Source organism: Strongylocentrotus purpuratus, unplaced genomic scaffold, assembly GCF_000002235.5.
Source record: "Strongylocentrotus purpuratus isolate Spur 01 unplaced genomic scaffold, Spur_5.0 spur5_contig_850, whole genome shotgun sequence".
Lineage (NCBI taxonomy): Eukaryota > Metazoa > Echinodermata > Echinoidea > Camarodonta > Strongylocentrotidae > Strongylocentrotus > Strongylocentrotus purpuratus.
In genome coordinates, this window is record NW_022145558.1 from 824,676 (window position 1) to 845,576 (window position 20,901).

General features: G+C 36.6%; 1 protein-coding gene across 4 annotated transcripts in view; it reads right to left on the reverse strand.

Moving 5' to 3' along the window:
• The window catches only part of LOC580387 (protein phosphatase 1 regulatory subunit 12A), a 123,012-nt gene that overhangs the window by 67,950 nt on the left and 34,161 nt on the right, over positions 1-20,901 (reverse strand). For all 4 annotated transcript variants that reach the window (XM_030994140.1, XM_030994134.1, XM_030994151.1 and 1 more), the window contains exons 7-9: positions 19,508-19,572; positions 8,946-9,051; positions 5,641-5,835 (exon numbers count right to left, since the gene is read on the reverse strand). In XM_030994140.1, the coding sequence (XP_030850000.1) occupies positions 5,641-5,835; positions 8,946-9,051; positions 19,508-19,572 (366 nt within the window). The remainder of the gene's footprint in view (positions 1-5,640; positions 5,836-8,945; positions 9,052-19,507; positions 19,573-20,901) is intronic.

Sequence of the window (20,901 nt, forward strand, 5' to 3'; positions counted from 1 at the left end):
GACTGCTAAAGTTACCACCTCTAACCATCATTACAAAAATACTTCTCCTCATAGATTTCTCTTTCTTGGTAACCTACCAGTACCTATGCAATAAAAAAAAAAATTCTGTCCTTGAAATCTTACATCTTCTCAGACAGCCATCTGTGTAATGTAAAAGTAAAAGTACAAACTTAAAATGATACCCTGTATTCTTTTTCTTGGGGATTCTCTCTTTCTAGAATATATCATTTGGCTCAGATTGAAATGATAATGAAAGTCTGTTGTGATATGTTTTGTTAAAGTGAGTAAATGCCCCCAGTGAAAAATGCTCCTGCTTGACCTAAGAGACCAAGAGTCAAAGGATGACCTTACAAATATTTGGACTGTAGGCCGGGCTGAAATTAAGATATCACTTCATATCGTCAATGAAATAAACAGAGTGTAAGTAGAAAGTGTTTTCAAACGGGAGTCAAATTCGGATCAAACTTGAGAGGAGACAAACTGAGTAAATATCGACAACTGAGTAAATATTGACAACGGAGGAAAGTAAAACCACTGCAAGGGATCATGTTCTTCAGAAGGAAACTTGAGGCAGAAGCTATCATTCACTCCTTTCTGTATACAATCATAGCTAGCAATAGATGAGCAATTGTATCATCTTATCTATACCTGTGAAAAATGGAATACAGAGGAATGGACAATCATTTTAATAGCTACCGATAAACAGATCTGTGAAAACTGAAAGGACAAAACAGGGAACTACGATTATAAGTCCTGTCCAAGGTACAAGGTTATTGAGCAGTAATGCCTTAACTTCACTTCAAGTCACTATGGCACTACATTGGTTTTGAACCCAGAACCTTACTGTTTCAAGACCATCGGTCTAAGCACTGAGCCCTCCCGGTGAAATCACTGTGAATTCTATTCGAACATCGTCGGGATTTTCTTTGATTAAATGAGAGTCAATCTCAGGCAAATGCTTCGAGAGAAATACAATGAGCAGGGATATTCCTTAGAAGGGAAAGCGATTCTTAAAGGGAGATGGTCGTCAGTTTCCATGTGCAAAAGCCATAATTCGCTGACACCAGACTTGGTGGAAATACCATTAATGTGTATACAAGCCTGCACAAAGCAAAACCATAGGCCTTTCAAGAAATACCCCCTTTCTATTGAAGGAAAAAGTAAGATAACGACTTTACCATATGTGGGAATGGATGGACTCTACAAAGCATTACATAAGGCCAGTTATAAAACTGAAGGCTAATCCTGGTGATTGACAACATCTGTTTTGGGGTAAACACCCGGAAATGGTGTCAAATTCCCCAAGACAGCCCACTCCTATGCGTCTTTAAAAAGTAAATATCAGACTGGATTGAAGTCAAGTTATTCCCCGATAATAGAAAGACCTGGAGCAATAGTCAATATCTCCAGAACACAAGTTTAAGATCCGCCTTCAAGGATGCATTTGAGTCAAAGTGCAACATTCTTTTTCTGCGCGGTTTGTGGTCACACCGCGTCTTCTTTCGATTGTCGCAAAGTGGGCCCTGTTCAGTGCCAACTAACCCTGATGAAATAATATGGGGTGTAACAGCAAACCTCGCCCAAATCTATCCTCACCACGGTAGCCTTCAAAGATTGTAACCTTCTTTGTTCTAAAAAGTTGCCAATTTTGTGATAGGTAATGATTTAAAACTCAATCAAAAAATAATTTCTATCCAACATTTAAACCTCTGTTCACCCAATTAGGGTTTGAAGCTCTCTATAGAATGCCTAAATCCATCTACATATCTGGACCGATTTTCATGGGTGCATTTTGATTTTACAGTTCAACATCCTCAAGTCCAAAAGGTTGCCAAATTGCAATGGCTGACGTGGCTAGTGATTTAGCTTTGAACCATCTCTTTGACATCCAAACATAAAAAAACGGCTGTTTAGCTGAAATCTGGGAGCCTTCCTGTATAAACTAGACAGCTGTGAGCTATAGAATAATAATAATAATAATAATATTGGATATTTATATAGCGCACATATCCCCCATGAATGGTGCTCAAGGCGCTCCAACTGTTACCCCCGCTCTGTTTAATTGGCAGCCGATTTCAGATAGAAGACATTGTTATTACTAATGTTGCTATCACCATGATTATTATCAGCATAACACACATTCCCACTATTGTTTATTTATAATAAATTGCTGCTGGTATTTTCTAAAAACCTGAAACGCCGTTTTATTTTCCGATCCTCATGGTTTCTGTTGTCTGTAACTACTGTTTCAGCCTAGGACTCTTTCTCTACAAGCAAGATACCATAAATTCCATGATTATGTAGCAGCGAAGTACCATTGATTTCATTTTGTTCTTCTGCACGTGATACTGTTAGGATTAAATACAAAGTATGTGCGAGTGTGTTGATTAAACTGCGGAACATTAGATTCAAGATTTCTAGTCGGATAGGCTATAAGAGAAGTGTGCAATCCATATTAATAAATTCAACTATCAAAAGCAAAAATGAAATAATAGCATGCAAACTCATGGAATATTCAAACTACACCACGCCACAGTAGATTCAGTGTTATTACGACATGGTTCATGCCTACAACAAGAGAGAGAGAGGGGAGATAAAAAGAGAAAACGGGTTGCCAAAACAAAGAGAGAGAGAGAGAGTCGGCACACAGCCATCGACACAACAGAGAGAGAGGGGAACTCGACTCGACATGAAACAACTTCAAATGACTTCATAGACAGACGTGGACGTGATTTTCGTACAACGATTACAAAGAATTCCTAGGACTGTCGAAGGGGAACCATCCATCAGAACAGTTCGGAACCATCCACTAGAACAGTTAATGTTAATTTAAACTGTTCTCTGGAATTTGAAAACTTACAGACAGTACACCATGGTTGAAAGCTAACAAATAATTTCACCTGTATCTAAATAAATACCTGTACATACTTTTAAATGCAAGTCAAACGGCTTGAACGATGTATGCGTTGCTGTTTTCTACTTACAGCACTGTAGAAAAGAAACAGTTTCTACAAAAATTGTTCACAGCAAAATGTGCTGTGTGCATACATACAGGGCTGGTCTCTAAATGGCCACAAATTTTGGAAATTGGAATTTGATTGGTCACATTGAGTAATTTTTCTATTTTGAATCAAATAAAAAAAGATTTTTGGACAACATGGTTGCTCTCCACTTACTGGCCAAGTTCTACTCTTTCTACATTGCAGTGTTGCACAGCTGTACGCTTTAAGTGTCCTTATAAGTGCAATGCCAACACCTATTAAGTGCTGTGTAGCGACAATTCTACTTTAGCACTGAACACCTCTCATTCAAAGATGGGTGTTAAGTTCACAACCTCGCTTCTACATGAGGATTAACCCCTGCTATTGAATAACACTTTACACCTTACAAAATTAACATCAACACTTCATGTGTGACTTTCTAAAATCTCATTAAACTGTTACTTCAAAATACATTTACTTCTAAATGTGCATCTATTTTTTAAATAATTTTTACACTTTGTGTAAACATCTATAATTATTATGCAAATAAATAAAAAGCTGCAAGAATTTTTCTCTGCTAATTCACTTCATATTAAACAATCCAATCACTTCATTGGGAAAGCCCCCATAAAAGGGGAAGCCCCTACAATTTGTAATGGGGAGATCCCCTATAATCTCTCTATACAATCCACATGTATACACATTTTTAAAAATTCAAATCCTTATCAAGCACTCAGTTTGAAGCTTTGAGGTGCAATAAATGTCTATTCTTGCTACCTTCTCTGCTAATTTTTTCCTATTACAAGGAGTTATGTTAACAAAGTTCTGATTGCGTTTAGAATATTTGGTTCCCAGTTATTTGCTTGAGCCTGTCGCATGTGCATTTCTATGCATTACAACTGTAGTCTTTTCTAGTAGCGTATTAGGTGTGGTGGGATGTGATCCGATGGCTTCTGCTAAATTGAGGCTGTGCCTTAGCTACCCATCAGGGCTGTTAGGTTCATTACAGAAGTGAAGAAGAAAAAAATGACAAAATGAATAAATCTTACTTTCTTCCAATGCTTTGATGAAAGAAGAAGAAAAAATAAAAAAAGTAATTAATGAATAGATTGTTAAATAAATCATTAATGTAATCCTATACTCCCTTACAGCTCCCCACCCGAAATGCTACATAATAACTTGAAGACTTCAATGGTACTTTAGACCATGATATGAAAAATAGGTACTTTTTGTTATTCATTCTATTAATTGGATGGAGAAGCATAATGTAGCTTTGTATTTTGAATGGTAAGTAATTGTAAGAATCTAGACTTCCCGGTCATGTTGCAAATGCTGATAGATTCATCATCAGGCAATCAAATCCCATTGTAATTCAGCCTTAGTAAATATGGAATACAATCCCCCATACTTTAAGAAAGAACTTGAAGCATGCAATCATATTTTAAGATTATAATGAAAATAACAAATAATGTTTGATAACCTGGTTTGTAAGCATGTAGTGAATGCTTCCCTTGAAATGATATTCCTTTAATCTACTCTGTAACTTAAAGGCCACTCAAAAGGAAGTCAGATCAACTGCAATAATGAATCATCCGAAATCTAACTATGTAAAACATTACTGACTTAAATTTCAACGTAACATTTATAATCAAACCACTACATTCTTACCCTTGACCCTCAAACTTTAATCTTCACCCTTGGAACCTTGCCATTTAGACCCAAACACTAGACCTTTATCCTTGGACCAAAATCTGACTCGAACCCTAGACCTTAAACCCTTATTCTATGAAAATTTAAAACCGATGCTGGGCTTAAGCTTTTGTTCAAAAAAAGTTTTAAAAAGAAATTTAGTCAAGGATCTGAATTTTCCTTTGTTAACTATGATCTTAAACCCTGAGTCGGGTCTAATTGGAAAAAAATAGAATAAAGACCTTTGACTCTAACCCATGAGGGTTATCCTCTGACTCTAACCATCAGACCTCATAGTCTCTGGTCCCCGACTCAGAGACCCTACAAGGATCCTTATCCTCAGACCGACCTTTGATAGACCCTGAGTCGGGTCTAACTGAAAAAATAGAATAAGGACCTTTGACTCTGACCCTAGTCATAAGACCCTAACCATTAGACCTCATAGTCTCTGGACCCTAACTCTGAGACCCTACAAGGATCTTTATCCTTAGACCCTGACCGGATCCTATCCTTACACCATGACCTTTGAACTTGACCATTGAACCCTGACCTTTTACACCCTACAGCTTAAAATGTAGCCCTTATTATTTAGTCCTGAGATCGTAGCTCATACATGTGCTCTTGGCTTTTTTAAAAAGAAAAATAGACTAAGGAACAAGCTATTTTACTTCTTTCTTTGATGGGACCATACATGTGCTACTGGCATTTAAAAAAATAAAGACTAAGGAACAAGCTATTTTACTTCTTTCTTTGATGGGACCATACATGTGCTATTGGCATTTAAAAAGAAAGAAAGACTAAGGAACAAGCTATTTTACTTCTTTCTTTGATGGGACCATACATGTGCTACTGGCATTTAAAAAAATAAAGACTAAGGAACAAGCTATTTTACTTCTTTCTTTGATGGAACCGTACATGTGCTACTGGCATTTAAAAAGAAAGAAAGAGACTAAGGAACAAGCTATTTTACTTCTTTCTTTGATGGACTGGCAGGTTGAGGAGTGATCGTGGGGCGGCCGAGTCTACTGTTGACCTCTACTGGCCTTCGGCTTGGGGTCGGATTCTTGTCACTGTTCTTCTCCTCTTCGCTCTCTTCCTCCGAACTTTCCTCTTCACTTTCGCTCTCCTCCTCGCTAGAACTCGACGATTCCATCGTCTTCTTGACCTGAAAAACGGTAGAGAATGCACAGAGATGGCAACTGGGTTAGAACATGAACTGTTTCACTGATTTTAGACATGTTAATTTGTCAGTCTCGGATCAAAAGTAGACGGCATCATAAAATTTGTCGCTGGTTTCGCAAACCAACGCAAGCGCATTATCTTTAGTACGCGAGTTACATCGGTTTGCGAAACTAGTGACGAATTATGGTTAGCCACCCCTAGATGAATGTTGTAATTTCTTGCCGATGTTGGCAAGATATATAAAAACCTTTGTAACAGAATAGGACAGAAATAAATAATTATTTGCATTCTACAGTATCATTGTAAAACAGAGCTAAATTCCACCTGTCAAATAAGCTGGCTAGCAATATCCCTCCCCTTTCTCATTCTCCTTTTGTCTCTATCTGTTCATCTCTCCTCCTTCTCTCTAAATTTCTATACATGTCTCTCTCTCTCTTTCTCTCTCTTTATCTCTCTGCCTCTCTTCCGATAGCTCTGTAACTCTCTCTTTGTCTCTCCGACTCTCACTCTCTGTCTTGGTTCCAATCTCTTTCCATCTACCCCCCCCCCCCCTTCCCTCCCTTATCACCTATAACACAAAACCTGTATTGAAAAGGCGCGACACAATGAAAACAGGTACAGTAAACAATGCTCTGCATAAGAATGACATCAAGTCATCAGAAAACACTCCTCGAAGATCATATCCTGTTCATACAAATGATTATTAAGTTTCAGTTGAATTGTTTTTCAACACTATGTAACACTACTTTACATGACATAATACCGCTTGTCTTCCTCTACTCAAAAATTGTTCCGATTACACCTCTTATATTCATAAATTTCTTCAATAAACCACATGTATTATACATTGCAGTCATTACAATAAATAAAAGATATAATGATGAGTAAATAACTCAATGCCATCATATCCAAGAGGCAAGTGATCACTATTTTTATACCATTCTCCTTAATATTGTCTCCTACAAACTTGCTACTACACCCTAAAGTACATTAAATATTGTGTCAACTGAAAGTATATGCAACTATATTGAACATACAGCAAAGTCGAATGATCTATAGCATTCTAGTATTTGCAATCTAGCACTGATATCAAGTATTTAAAAATTACTAAAGGGGACAATTTGGAGGGGTCAAATACTTTGTTCTTTTCTCAGAAATCCGCAGGAAAATTACCATTACACCGAACAGACAGTGATGCTGTGCTTAATTCACTGGAAATAGTAGATAGCTATTGAACACGTCAGATGATTGAATTCTAATTAAATAAGTTGCAGAATTATTATATTTTACTAGCTTCTTAACAAAATCACCATTTGAAAGACCTTTCAAAAAGGCAAATAAATCACTGTTACTAAACATAGCTCATGGTTACCTAACTTTACATAATCCTTTTCGATGTTCGCTACGTCCTTTCTTTCTTTCTTTCTTTACAGATGAAGATCAAATTCAGTTTTCTGGCGGTTGGTAAAAATTCCACTATCGAAAAACCTTCCTAAGAAAAAAAAATTATTCTTTTCTTGAATTCATTTTTTATTTCTTGGTTACCAAGAAGCATTTAATATATATCTCTACTGATAAAGATGAAATACATTTTCAACACAGGTGGCAAAAAAGTCCACTATTGAAAACTCTCCTTAAAAAAAAGTGTTTCTGTCCTTTCTTTTTTTTTCTTGGTGAACAAGAAGCCAAAATTTTCAACAAGATACAAGCCATTTTCAAGCCACGAGAGTTGTCATGCACAAACCAGCCACTGAAACACACTCGCCCAAAGTGCAAAACAAAAGTGAATGAGGAAAGAAAAGAAAAATAAAAGAAGAAAGAAACAAATTGTAACATTGATTTCATACTCATTCCTGGCTGGAAAAAAATGGATGATGATGAAATTTCTGTCATGATCAAACTTGCGTTGGCATGGATGATGTCAACTTCAACAAAAGCATCTAGCATAGATGAAGAAAATTGGACTGAATCTGATGATTATTTTTAATGTCCTTTTCACATTAAAATACCTGTAAGACAGCCTGTATTTGCAGAAAAATAGATAAACATCGTCATCATGCGCATGTACACATAATAAGATAAATGTATCTTACAAATCAAATTGAGAAAAAAAAATCTATCTCAATATTCAACAAAGTTAACCTGCACAATAAATTTAATACTTCGAACAGGAATAGTGTTCTATGCTAAAATTGTCACATGATAGAAATTCAATTTTCCTTCCACTATTGTGATTTTCCATGCCGGTTAAGTTTCGAGACATTAATGTGGCATTGCAAAAATCACAAGAACCTGCCATGCTTTAATAGCAGTGCAGGCCCCATTCCCACACGAGACGTTAAACCGTTTTCAAAAAACTTGCTGCAACAAAATAGCAACCACTTTACCAGAGGCAGTAAATAAAAAATAAACTACAAAACGATTGCAGAACGTAAAGGTCCCAGAGCATATGAACTGATCTATCTGTCATGAAAGATCCTGAACACAATGGTTCCAGAACATATTTCATTTTGCTGTGGCAAAGTTTTTGAAATGGTTTTACAGTCTGATGGGGCGTAAGGGGCGTTTAATACAGTGAACAAGATAAAGACAAGAATGAGAGAGATACAGCGAAACTTTCTGTAACGCTCTCACCAAAAGTGGAAATGCATTGCAGGTGCAAATATCTCCCTCGCAGACCGATGGCGGCAATTTCGAATGGCATTGGTACTTAGGCAATCATTTGGGAACAAAAAGGGTACTGAATTATCATTAAAGGGATCGAGGCTATGAATACTCAATAAATGAATTGCTCTTCCACTTCTTTTCCATTTATTATGCATTATTAATAAGGAATAAAGACACTTTTTTGAGCAGAAATTGAAGAATGGATAAAGGTGTTCAAGATCTGATTTGTTAGGGGCTTCTCTTTCACATAGAGAAGAGCCTGTCAAGAAACAGACTTCCACTTGGTGTGAATTTACGCGGATTCTAGAGCATTGATCGCTCTCCCAACAGAGGACTTCCCATTTTACCTCCTATCCGAGGGACAGGCCGCCATCGTCTACAAGGGAGAATGGTACAGTGTGTGCCAACCACTACGGTATATATTACCTTATCCCCTCCGTGCATTTTCTTTTCTAGCTCTTTCCGTTCCTTGGCCATGTCTTGATGTAGGAGCATGTTACGATCAGGAACGCTTATTCGAGTAACAGACGATCTGATGACGAAACGACAGAAGAAAAAAACGAGAGTGAGTCATTATCCATACTAAATAGATGGACGTTAGAAAATTATTTTGATCAATGAAGGAAAGTAAAAAGAACCCATGTCTTTAATAGTGCCATCATAAGTGTATCACATTTTCTCACAACTCTAGTAAGTGTTTTATTGAAGTTATCTGAAGGAAATTAAGAACAGTGTTCTATGAAATAGCATCTCTTGACAAAAAAAATGAGTCATGTCTAAGCCTTTGTACCTGGATGGCCACAGCCACAGTTAAAGCATTTTCACAAAGCCTTTTCTTTGTCTTACTTCGCCAATAATCATGAGACCTATTCTAATAGCAGCACCAACTTAATGAAACCACTGAAAATGCAATTACTTCTAACCATAATCAACTTTAGTTTCACTACGCTTACTAAATAATGTCTCCACCTCTCTAGAAACTTCTTAATGTCTAATCTTAGAAAATGTTAATGAGGATTTCTTTAGTTTTGATTACGTACGGTACAACTATCAAGATATCATCTCAAACACATACAAGTAATATAATCAACATTGACATTTGTGCTGTTATAATTGTGTAGATATACTGTATCATATAGTTGTAACAATAAAATGTGTGCATTTACACTTCGATGGAAATTTTGCATGATATGGTTATGTTGTGCTAGATTAATGTAGAAATTCCGATACAGAAAAAAGACGGATGTAATTTTTCCATGCATGGGTAACTTCAAACTTATATTTTGCCTGTATTGATTTTTCAGAGAGACGGGGTTATGTGTTTTATGAGTATTACATGAAATTGCAATGGAAATAAAATATCTTTATTTTTTCAGTCTCCTCAAAATCATGGTAAGTATTAATAAATAAAATTTCTCATGCTATCAGAAAATGAGTTAATATTGTATCCAATTTTTCATTGCTCCCTCTTTACAATAAGTAAATATAGACATGCATGATTGAAATAACAAAGTTATATCAACTGAAAATGTTACCTTAATACATTGTTGGTGTTTTAAAGAATGTGTGATTTTTAATTTGGATGACATTGGTGTACAAATATGAGTATACGTATGTGTATCTTAACGCAGTGTGCTTTAATATCATAAATACTGACCCAATTACAATAAAGACTTTTAATATGACATTAATTTCCAAACTTACCATAACAAAAACAGTCAAACAAGTACATTAATAAATGTTTAAGAGGTTCGTTCAAGATTGAACAAAAGAAGCTCTTAGATACTCACTCAAAGTACTTCTTCTATCTAGCAGGTATCACTACGGTAAACCAATTGATTCTTTTTTGCATAATTTGTAAAGCTGCGCTTTAAGCTGTATTTTTTGTTTCTTTTTACACAGCAAACAGCAGAAACGCATGTTCACTTCTTCATCAAAAGAGACGCAGAAAAGGGCACTTTCATCCTCTTTACTGTGACCAATTAAAACGTAACTTCAGTACAAGTGAAACGTCATAAGAATTGGTGCAAACGTAGCGTCAGCAGAGATTGTGTGTATGTGTGAGACACATACAGAAAGCAGAGTAGCATTTATTGACCCACTACAATGTAAAGTGATATCAAGCATACACTTTGAGAAAAAACAACTAACATCAATGTGTAAGCAATACTCTAACATTTGCTTCTCAAGCTTACTCCACCAATTATCCCTTTGATGAATGACCAACACCACAAACTTGTAATCATCACATTATCCAACTTCAAGAAGTATATAAGCAACCAAATAATCTTTGACTGCATAAAATGAAGAAGGACTCAATGTTCATTTCCATTTGCAAATTCTTGCACTGTAGGTTTTTTTAATAAATTTTATAACCATCAGGCACACTGGAAATGGAGTTTTACATATTATACTGCCTTTGGTAAAGACTGCGCTTACACTGGAAGCTGGAGAAAACATTGTTTAAAATGTAAATGTATTAATGTGATGTTTGAAAAGCACCATGAAACGAGGAGAGAAAAAGCATCGCTTAATTTTCACACGCCAATGGCGAAAATAATCAGGCTGTTTATGTACTTTCTTCCAGATGATAGGCCTTTCGTTTGAAGGCCAGATATTTGAGATGAGCTGAAGAAATCAAAAGAGTTGAAGCAGAAACATGATGAAGCACAAGGTAACTTGCTCTCACACGCATATTTGTCTTGATCATAGCTACTTGAGACAGATAGTTGTGTCACCAAAAGTTGGGCTCCTGATTGGACAGTTATTGAATGATGTTGTGCCTGTCTGTGGCAAAAATGATTAAACTGCAATTTTTAGGTTACTAGTTGACATAAATTTCCTTTGACCGTAAGCATATAAGGTTATAATATTTGCAAATTCAAATATGATTTTGGAAGTTGACTTTTATTGGAGTTGTATTGATCCATAATTTTGACTCCCTGGATGGGGAGAGGCTCCTGGAGACAGAAGACATTAGGGGCTCCACAAGTGACCTTATGAACCTGCACAGGTATGGTGTCACAACTATGCCTCTCAACTAGCTACGGTTCTGTTATAAAGAAATGTTTCATTCAATATATACATCAATGATTGAATGTTAAATCTAGTTTGAAGATATACAGAGGGGCAAGAAAAACTGAAAGCATAACTATGATCTAGCATGAATGTTGCCTCAGCGAAACCATTACCTTTGCTCTGATGATGCTCTTCATAAGAAAGACAAAATGGATGAAAACATTAAATGATCTTAAAATATAGACTCTTTAAAATTAAAAGAGAGAATGCGAGAACTATTGATAGAGTTGTATACAGGGTCAAAAACTTGTTCAAAGCTTTGTTACAATACCTCTGGATCTCTATACAGGTTGTTCACAATGTCTAAAATGTAAGACAATATATTGTAAAGTCTTAAAATATACATATTGTCTCACATTGGTCTTTATCTGTTCCAGCTCATGATTTTCTCTATCTGTTATTCTATCCATGTCTCTCTATCCCAACTTCCTCTCACTCACTCCCTCACTCACCCTCACTCACCCAACCTATCAACCCACCCTCCCTCACTCACCCAACCTATCAACCTACCCTCCCTCACTCACCCAACCCATCAACCCACCCTCCCTCTCTCACCCAACCCATTAACCCACTCTCCCTCTCTCACCCACCCTATCAACCCACCCTCCCTCACTCACCCAACCCATTAACCCACTCTCCCTCTCTCACCCACCCTCACTCACCCAACCCATCAACCCACTCTCCCTCTCTCACCCACCCTCACTCACCCAACCTATCAACCCACCCTCCCTCTCTCACCCACCTTCACTCACCCAACCCATCAACCCACCCTCCCTCTCTCACCCACCCTCACTCACCCAACTCATCAACCCACCCTCCCTCTCTCACCCACCCTCACTCACCCAACCCATCAACCCACCCTCCCTCTCTCACCCACCTTCACTCACCCAACCTATCAACCCACCCTCCCCCTCTCACCCACCCTCACTCACCCAACCTATCAACCCACCCTCCCCCTCTCACCCACCCTCACTCTCACTCACTCACCCACCTACCCTCCCTCACCCACTTACTCACTCTCACTCCCACCCACCCACCCTCACTTACTCACTCACTCCCTCACCCACCAACCCCTCACCCAACCTTTCAACCCACCCTCACTCACCCACCCACCCTCACCCACTCACTCTCACTCACTTCCTCACCCACCCACTCTCACTCACTTCCTCATCCACCCACCCACCCTCACTCACCCAAACTATCAACCCACCCTCCTTCACTCACCCACCCTCACCCACTCACTCACTCACCCACCCACCCACCCTCACTCACTCACTCACCCACCCACCCTCCCTCACTCACTGTCACTCACTCACTCACCGACCAACCCACCCAACCACCCTCTCTCATTGACACACACACACACACACTCACTCCCTTTTCATATTTACCTCACCTCAATTCAAACAGATACTTTTCTAAGTTTGCTAGCTAGACTGTACATGAAGACAGTGTATTTGCACTAATCACAATTCTACAACAGCCTACAATATTATGGTAGTGCAATATTTAGTTTGGACCATCACTTTCCCCAATGCTAAATCAATGCACTTATTAACTACTTGAGCATATGTGTACTGCTAGAAACCAATGTAAAACACTTTTATCGTGTCACTTCAAACTGAATAATCTAAGAAGTTAACCAAAATGGTAATATAAGGCTTTGAAATTGAATGCATTACTAATCCATGAGTACTAAGCATGTATTGGAAAAACATGAACTACACTTTTGTTACCGGTATGTGTGCATGAACCACATAATTCAAAATAAACCAATTTACTTACAACCATCTTATACTGTAGCCCCTCTGGGCCGTCAGCTTCTCTCTCTCTCGCACATTCACTCTTACTACATGTTAAAAACTCACTTATTCAAATCCCTTAAATCAATTCACCTTTTTTAAATCTAGGCTTCTATTTGTAGTTCATATTTCGTCAGTATTTATATTATTACATTTTACATTGTTATTTTGGTGATGTTGTGCTAGCTCTCTATTGGTTAGAAGTACTATGCTTTACCTAATGGCTGCCATTAAGACAACAGCACCATGGCACCTAGAAACATATTATAAGGCTCGTTCAAAATTCAACTTATTATCATCTTTATTCCACCTTCCCAATTCTTGATGTTTGTCTACTGATCCCGCAGTACGTCTGCCAATTTACCCATTTCAAAGTGATGCCCTGCCTAAGGACCTATTTACTTGCAAGCAGGATTAATGAAGCTATTTTAAGCTAATGCAACTTTCATCTTGCTAATTTGGAAAAGAAAATCCTCTTGGCCGAGGTTTCATACATTCCGTATTAGACGACAATCAAATTAAATAAACGTTACCAATGTACCTCTGTACCTAGCATACTACCAATGATTGCTATGAACTTAAGAAGCCTACAGGAGACCTAATTGCATTATTATCCAATAGCTTTTGAAATCTAGCAAATTCATGATTGAGAAGCTACCAATTTTCTTTATCCCAAACACCATATGAAAGCCAAAAATACACAGAAACCAGTCCTTGACTTTTCCAATATAGGAGAGAAGAAATTATGGAGTTTTAAATTAATGGTGGTCTTTTCCATATTCATCTTTATCTCACGATCGATTCGTTCAAAAGACACAAAATGTTCTTGCTCCACCCAAACACCACGTTATGTATAACTACACCTAGCCAACTAGAAAGCATGTTATCAGAGCTCCGATGGGTTGGCGGCAAGACAACCCTTCTAAACTAAGCTGAGAGCGATTTTTCTTTAAATTTTTCGGTAAGATTTAAACGTGAACCTGCGAGGTTGTTCCGATTTGTCTTGGTTGGCTTGATATTTCCGTAATAGTCTAAGTGCCATCTCTATATCTTCGTCGTCTGTCCTTAGGGGGTGGCTGTCGCGTCGATGACTGCCACGCCTGAAATTGTTTCGTGATAGAAAAAATCGGCACAGGACCGATCAACAATGCTTCTTTCAAATGAAACTGCTAAATTCAGTTTGATACGTATATGGTGTCAGCAATAGCCTGGACTGGATAATGACGAGATCTCTTTTCTATAGGGTGGTAATCAGCATTTTTAATCAGTTTTGAAAATGTCTTCTTTTTTTATAAGTCACTCTTTTCCACTATTAGTGGTAGAGCTTAAATTAAATGAAATACTAATTTGGGGTGAGCTGTGAATAATCACTTGGACAACTATAAGGTCGTAACTTTTGTTGATAATGGCCATTTGCACATCAAGAAACTATCGCAAATTGTAAAATTCAGTAAAGTGGATATTTTTTTCTTCTTCACAAGATGACACAATCTGGACCACTGGTGAAAATTGCAAGTTTCTTTCTTACAAAACAAAATCTGGGCATGTTCAGTTTAAAAGAATTTAATATTGAAGATTCAAATGGCAGGAAACTCCATTTATCATTGATAAGGTTACTGATGATAAAGTTAGAAAAGAGATCTCGACAGTTCCACAGTATCATTTCGTCTCCGCACTTTCAACACGCACAACTGACCCGCAAAACCCTGCATCACACCCCAAGATATCACACAGTGTCTAATAAGTACACAAGCCCATGATACATACAAAAGAAATTGTCGTTGCAAGTAGGCAAAACCAGCAAAATGGATAACAAACAATGCACGTTTATGACATTTTTTTTGTTTTTTCACACAGTGGTGTTTGATGATTTGGTGCAATCTTTTTAAACACAAATTAAATAAGCTCCTTTCAAAATGGCCATTTTGACTTTTGCATATGAATATTTTCATACAGATAATTGATGCTTGGGACATTTTGTGGGGGATGGGCACAAAAAACAAACAAATTGCTTTACAAATGGCCATGGTGTTTTTTTTTACACAAAATATTTTGCATAAATATGCTGGATATTTGAAGCTTTTTTGTGCAATTTTTGACTAAAAATTTCTGTCAAAAAGGCTATGGTGTCTTTCACATACAAACAATTTGGCATATGATGGAAGCCCCTATACAACCACTTTGAACTTCAATGATTTAATGCATTGAAGGGGACAAAATTGCAGTGCTGCTGTTTGTGGTGCGTGCAAAAAGGTTTGTCATATATGGAATGAGCCTCTGATTCGACAATTTCTTTTGCTGAGCTTTATGGTTCATGATAATAAGCCTGTTCGGTTGTGTTAGTGCAATGTGCATAGATGGCATAGGCGATGTTCAGGGTTCGTGATAACTTCATTTCACTAATTTCTCTTTGTTGAGAAAAATATAGTTTAATGCAGCCATGGTAACATGAAATACTTCGAAGTATGCAGATGAAGTAACAAAAACATACCACATTTTGTTCCCTTTGCATAAATTGCTAGGTTTCATTAACTTCAGGGGTTAAAGGTAATACAAAGTTTTGGTATGGGGTCATGAATTTGGTTCAAATGAACATATTTGAAGCATATGCGATCCTACAATATTCAGTGATCGTTGTCACGGTTGAAATCGAGTCAAAAGTTATGAAATTGTAAATATACACTCTTTATGTTGTATAGCTCCCTCTCAAGTTCAAGATATTAATTAAGCTATCAAACAATGTTTCTTGACTAAAATCAACCGATTAGCTATTCCCGTTAGGAAATTATATGTCACAACTACATATTCTGAGATTTTCATGGTCGCAGCTACCATTGTACGGCCGTAGGCGCTATTTGAAATTTATCATAATTTACCGGGAGCACCGGTAAATTTTTATATTCATTTTTTCTCGAAAGCAGAAGTGTCTTAGGGGCTAAATTTTCTCGCGCTTATAATGCATCCACAGGGGCATCCAAATATATCAAAATTGTAAAGAATCACTGTCCATCCAATTTTCAAAATTTCCCAAAACTTTGTATTACCTTTAAGGCACAAACTGCTTTTCTCGTTTCTTTTTTAAACAAATATAAGACAGAATTTCCCAAAAGCTATATAAACAAGCAATAAAATGCATCATTTTGCTTGCTTACGAACAAAAATTAGCATTTACAATTTTGTTCTTTCCAATTTGATTTAGAACATATTCTTTTGATGAACATGGAACAAGATAGAATATAATCACCCCCAATAAGATATCTTCTATAATTTTCCCTAGACAAATAATTAATGATTAATGAAAACATTTGCATACAAATGTATGTGCTTTTGTGGAAAAGCGACTCACAAGGATCAAAGAAACAATGGATTTCTTGACACAAAACTTTTTTTCTCTTTTCCAAAACCTGAACACGCCTGTTGCATGGAGGCCTAATGTTAGTACCACAGGTGGCCAGAATGCACAAAATATTTATTCTTTTTTGTAAGAATAATAATAATAATAATCAAAATAAGAGAAAAAAACAAATAAAATTCATTATACATACCCGCTACCCGACGATGACAAACGGTGTCTGCAAATATAGTCATATTTACTTAAAGTAGACAACAAAGCCACTTAACCAAGATAAGACATTATTTATCAATGTCCATATAAACCATTAGTACTAAAATAAACACAATGCAATGAATGCAAACAATGATATAATTTTGTAATGATAATCATAGATTTAACAGGAGAATATGGAATCTTTCTTCTGGAATAAAAGCATTTGCCTTCATATAAAATTTGTAAAAACAGAACAGAACTGATTATAACTTTTAGGTAATATGGGAGGGATTAGACCTTTGAAATTTATGGTTTGAAGTTATCATCCTGTTATTAATTTGGACACAGGACTCATCTAAACACCACATACATACTCCTTCCCAAAGTAAAAAGATGAAGAGGATCTAGCTCCACATTAATCCAACACCGTTTTACTGTTAAACATTAGTTGACCAAGAAATATTAATATATCACTCATCAAACTGTGCGACAGAAATAACATTAGTTTAAAAGAATACAATTCATGTTCTGAATGTGAATTCACACATCGTTATTGATATAATAATAATAACAATAGTGGGTTTTTGTATAGCGCTTATATCTGTCATACTAGACACTCCTGGCACTCCGACAAATACGTACAGACTATATATGACAGATTTATTGATTCATAATAACGCTGACGACATGAATGAACCCATTCATCCCTGAATTACATTCATTATTTAACGATACTGCCAAGAAGTCAAATCAAAAGTATTTATTAGCATTTCATGAGTTTCTGCCATTCAAGGTGATTTAAGTTTAGAATGTAAATTCTTATTTTAAAGATATGACCAGGATTTTATCAAATGAAAAACTTTTGCAAAGAATTTTGCATTTAGGAGCAAACCATGGGATAGTTGATCTTTATATTTGAGTTTTTGACTTATGAAAATCATTCAAAGGCTAAGAAAATAATGGGCATTTAATGGAAGGGTGGATTTCAACGCTTGATTAGAGGGTTGGACTTTGCATAACACTTTTCCAATTTCTTTCATTTTTGCAGAGTTCTTTTTTTGTATTTTTGCAGAGATCTTTTTTTGTATTTTAACAAAGAAGTTTTGTTATTTCGAAATATCCATAGCAATCATGAGAATGATTTTGCAAGATTCCGGATGAATTGTGATTTGAATTACTCTCTAATAACATCCTAGTGTTCTCGTCTTACAAACCAGCTTCCTTTGGACTTTTTAAGTAATGTTTATTCTGATGACTGTTATCATTTCAGTCTTACTGACTCCAATCTTACTGTATCCTGCTCTTTTTGTAGACTAACTTCCATGGGGATTACCAAGATATACTTTAATAGTTTCTCTTTCAACTATCACTTGCTATATGAAACTGTTATGAATCTTGCAATACGTTATATCTCTCTTGCACTCCGGTCATCAAAATCATATTTCCTTTCAAAATGACTAATCACCAACAAGCGGTATACAAGTAATATTCAATAACAATCATAAGTGAAAATATACAAGAGGATTCCCCTCAAGTCCATTACAATGCAACAATGTATACCGGTACTGCATTTTTAATGTCCAATGAAAAAGGGACTTTTTAAAACTAATGGGCATTTTACATCTGCATGTGGATAAAAGAAATGGTTTTAAAAACTCACTCATTTTATATGTTCCTCACAGTATTTGATATTATTAAAAGAACTCTTTTCCCCATGAGATAATACAACTGTGCCCTGTGGATTTGCATTCTATTCCTATGAAGGTCTGAATAAGTTACTTGAATCATGGAGTTAATATTAAATCCACATGCCTAAATGAGCAGAAAAATCACTCTAAAGTCTAATATGATCAAGACACGGTCATGTGACATTTATCTCAGTAATCAAAACAACTAAGTCGTGATCATGGACTTAGTTTCAGGAAAAAAGTTGATTATTACAGGGATAATTCTACTACATGACGGAACTTGATGTAGGAGTTTGTAATGATGATCGGAAGAGTTCTAGCAGCTCTAAGGTTGAAAATTCTGAAATTGGATTCCACGCCTCACACATTATTCAATGACATCAATTTGTTGTTGGTTTAGAGAAGTAACATACATGTATATGCATAAAGACGTAACTAAGGCAGGTGCGGTGTTTAAAAAAAAACAGTGATGAATTTGTTAAATGGATGTAAGGAGCTTCTCCCTTTAGCGGTCCTTTTTGGTATAAGGACCTCTACGATCTGGACAGTTCTACAAGTAATTGTATAAATGCAAAGTGAAACTTGATGAGAGTGTGTTCACATTACGGTCGAGCTGGCCCTTTCACATATGAACAGGATCACAGACTTACAACGATACATCATGTTTATCTGGTCCGAATGACCCTTTAAAACCAATGCTGAGATGGTGGTGTCTGCAGAGCTGCAAGGAGGGTGCCTTCAGGGGGAATCCCCCACTTGGGAAAACTCCCACTGCTGGAGGATGCACTTTGGGGTGGGGTAGGGGGGATAAGAAAGCATGTTATTGCACAAGATTAAAGTTAAGCCGCACAGAATGCAGAAGTGGGAACTCACCTTCGTTTCAGTGGTGGAGGTATCTTTGTATCGATCCTTGGAGCGGTTGGCTCGTCCTTCTTCATCTGAAAGCAAAGAGGACACATGCAAAACGATAACTCAACATTAAAACAGGCGCCACGACGACGACCACCACGTGCACGTGTAGGACAAACAGTCACATGACCACACATACAGGAAGGCCTGCACGATTCAAGGCCACCGCAGAGGGATGGAGAAACATCTCCACTTTATCTTGACACATGAACACAACATGATGTTCCTTCGAGACTTGCTACACTACAATGGTGTCACTCCAGGGCCCCGTCTTATTAAGAGTTGCGATTGATCCGAATCAGTTGCAAGTCCTCCAATCAATCGTAACTTTGCATTCCCCTATCTCTAATTGTACATACGTGTAGTTGCGATTGATATCAATGGCAAATACGTCGTGATTAATCGCAACTGTTGATAAGACGGGGCCCAGATCAACACTGCATTTCACCCAATATCATAAAACTGGCATTCAAGTTCGAGAAAACTGGCCTTTACAAATATCAGGTGCATCCTCATTCGCCAAGATTGAATACATTACATTACTCATTTAAACTACTTTTGATGGTCATTTAGATATTTACACTTAATACAACATACGGTATGATTACCAGTAACTTTTACTTATAATTTCCATCCAGAATCAGTCTAGAAATTCTTGGTTGTCATTGGTTGTCCAATATATTAACCGAGAGCAAAACATCAAATTTGATTTGAAACACTGAATTTATATGAAGATTTGCAAAATTTCAAAAAAAGAAAATGTTTTGGACCTTCATACAGGCCTATAGCGTACTCATTCACACCCAGGCACACATGAACACATTTAGTACATATAATAGAGTGTTAATATACACACAATACATGTATATATACACACCCCTGTTCACAAATGGAGAAAGAAATCACTAGAATACAGATTCCATTAAAAAATCTTGCAGCATTTCCATTTTGGCATATTAAAATCATAACTGTTAACAACCAATTAAAATTAAAGAATATTGTAAGTTAAGACATTATCTAGGTAGTGATTTAACATAGAAATAGAACTGTAGTTGCTTATAATTAATCCATGCCTAACTATTGACTTCCATGTATGGTTTTGCTGAGACAAAGGTTCTGATATCATTTCTATTTCACTTCTTTTCAATTCCGTTTTCTTCCCTTTTGCCGGTGAAAGTTGTCAATTTAATTATAGTTGTTCTATCAAATGTTGTGAATGAAACCTGACTTTCAGGCAACACAGATTTTAAGTCACATCAAAGTCATCAATGTTCTGATCCTTTATAAATCTGCACTTAGTATTTAAAAGAAAATTTGAAGACTTTTAATACCTCTTTCAAAAAGTGTATAGGTATATA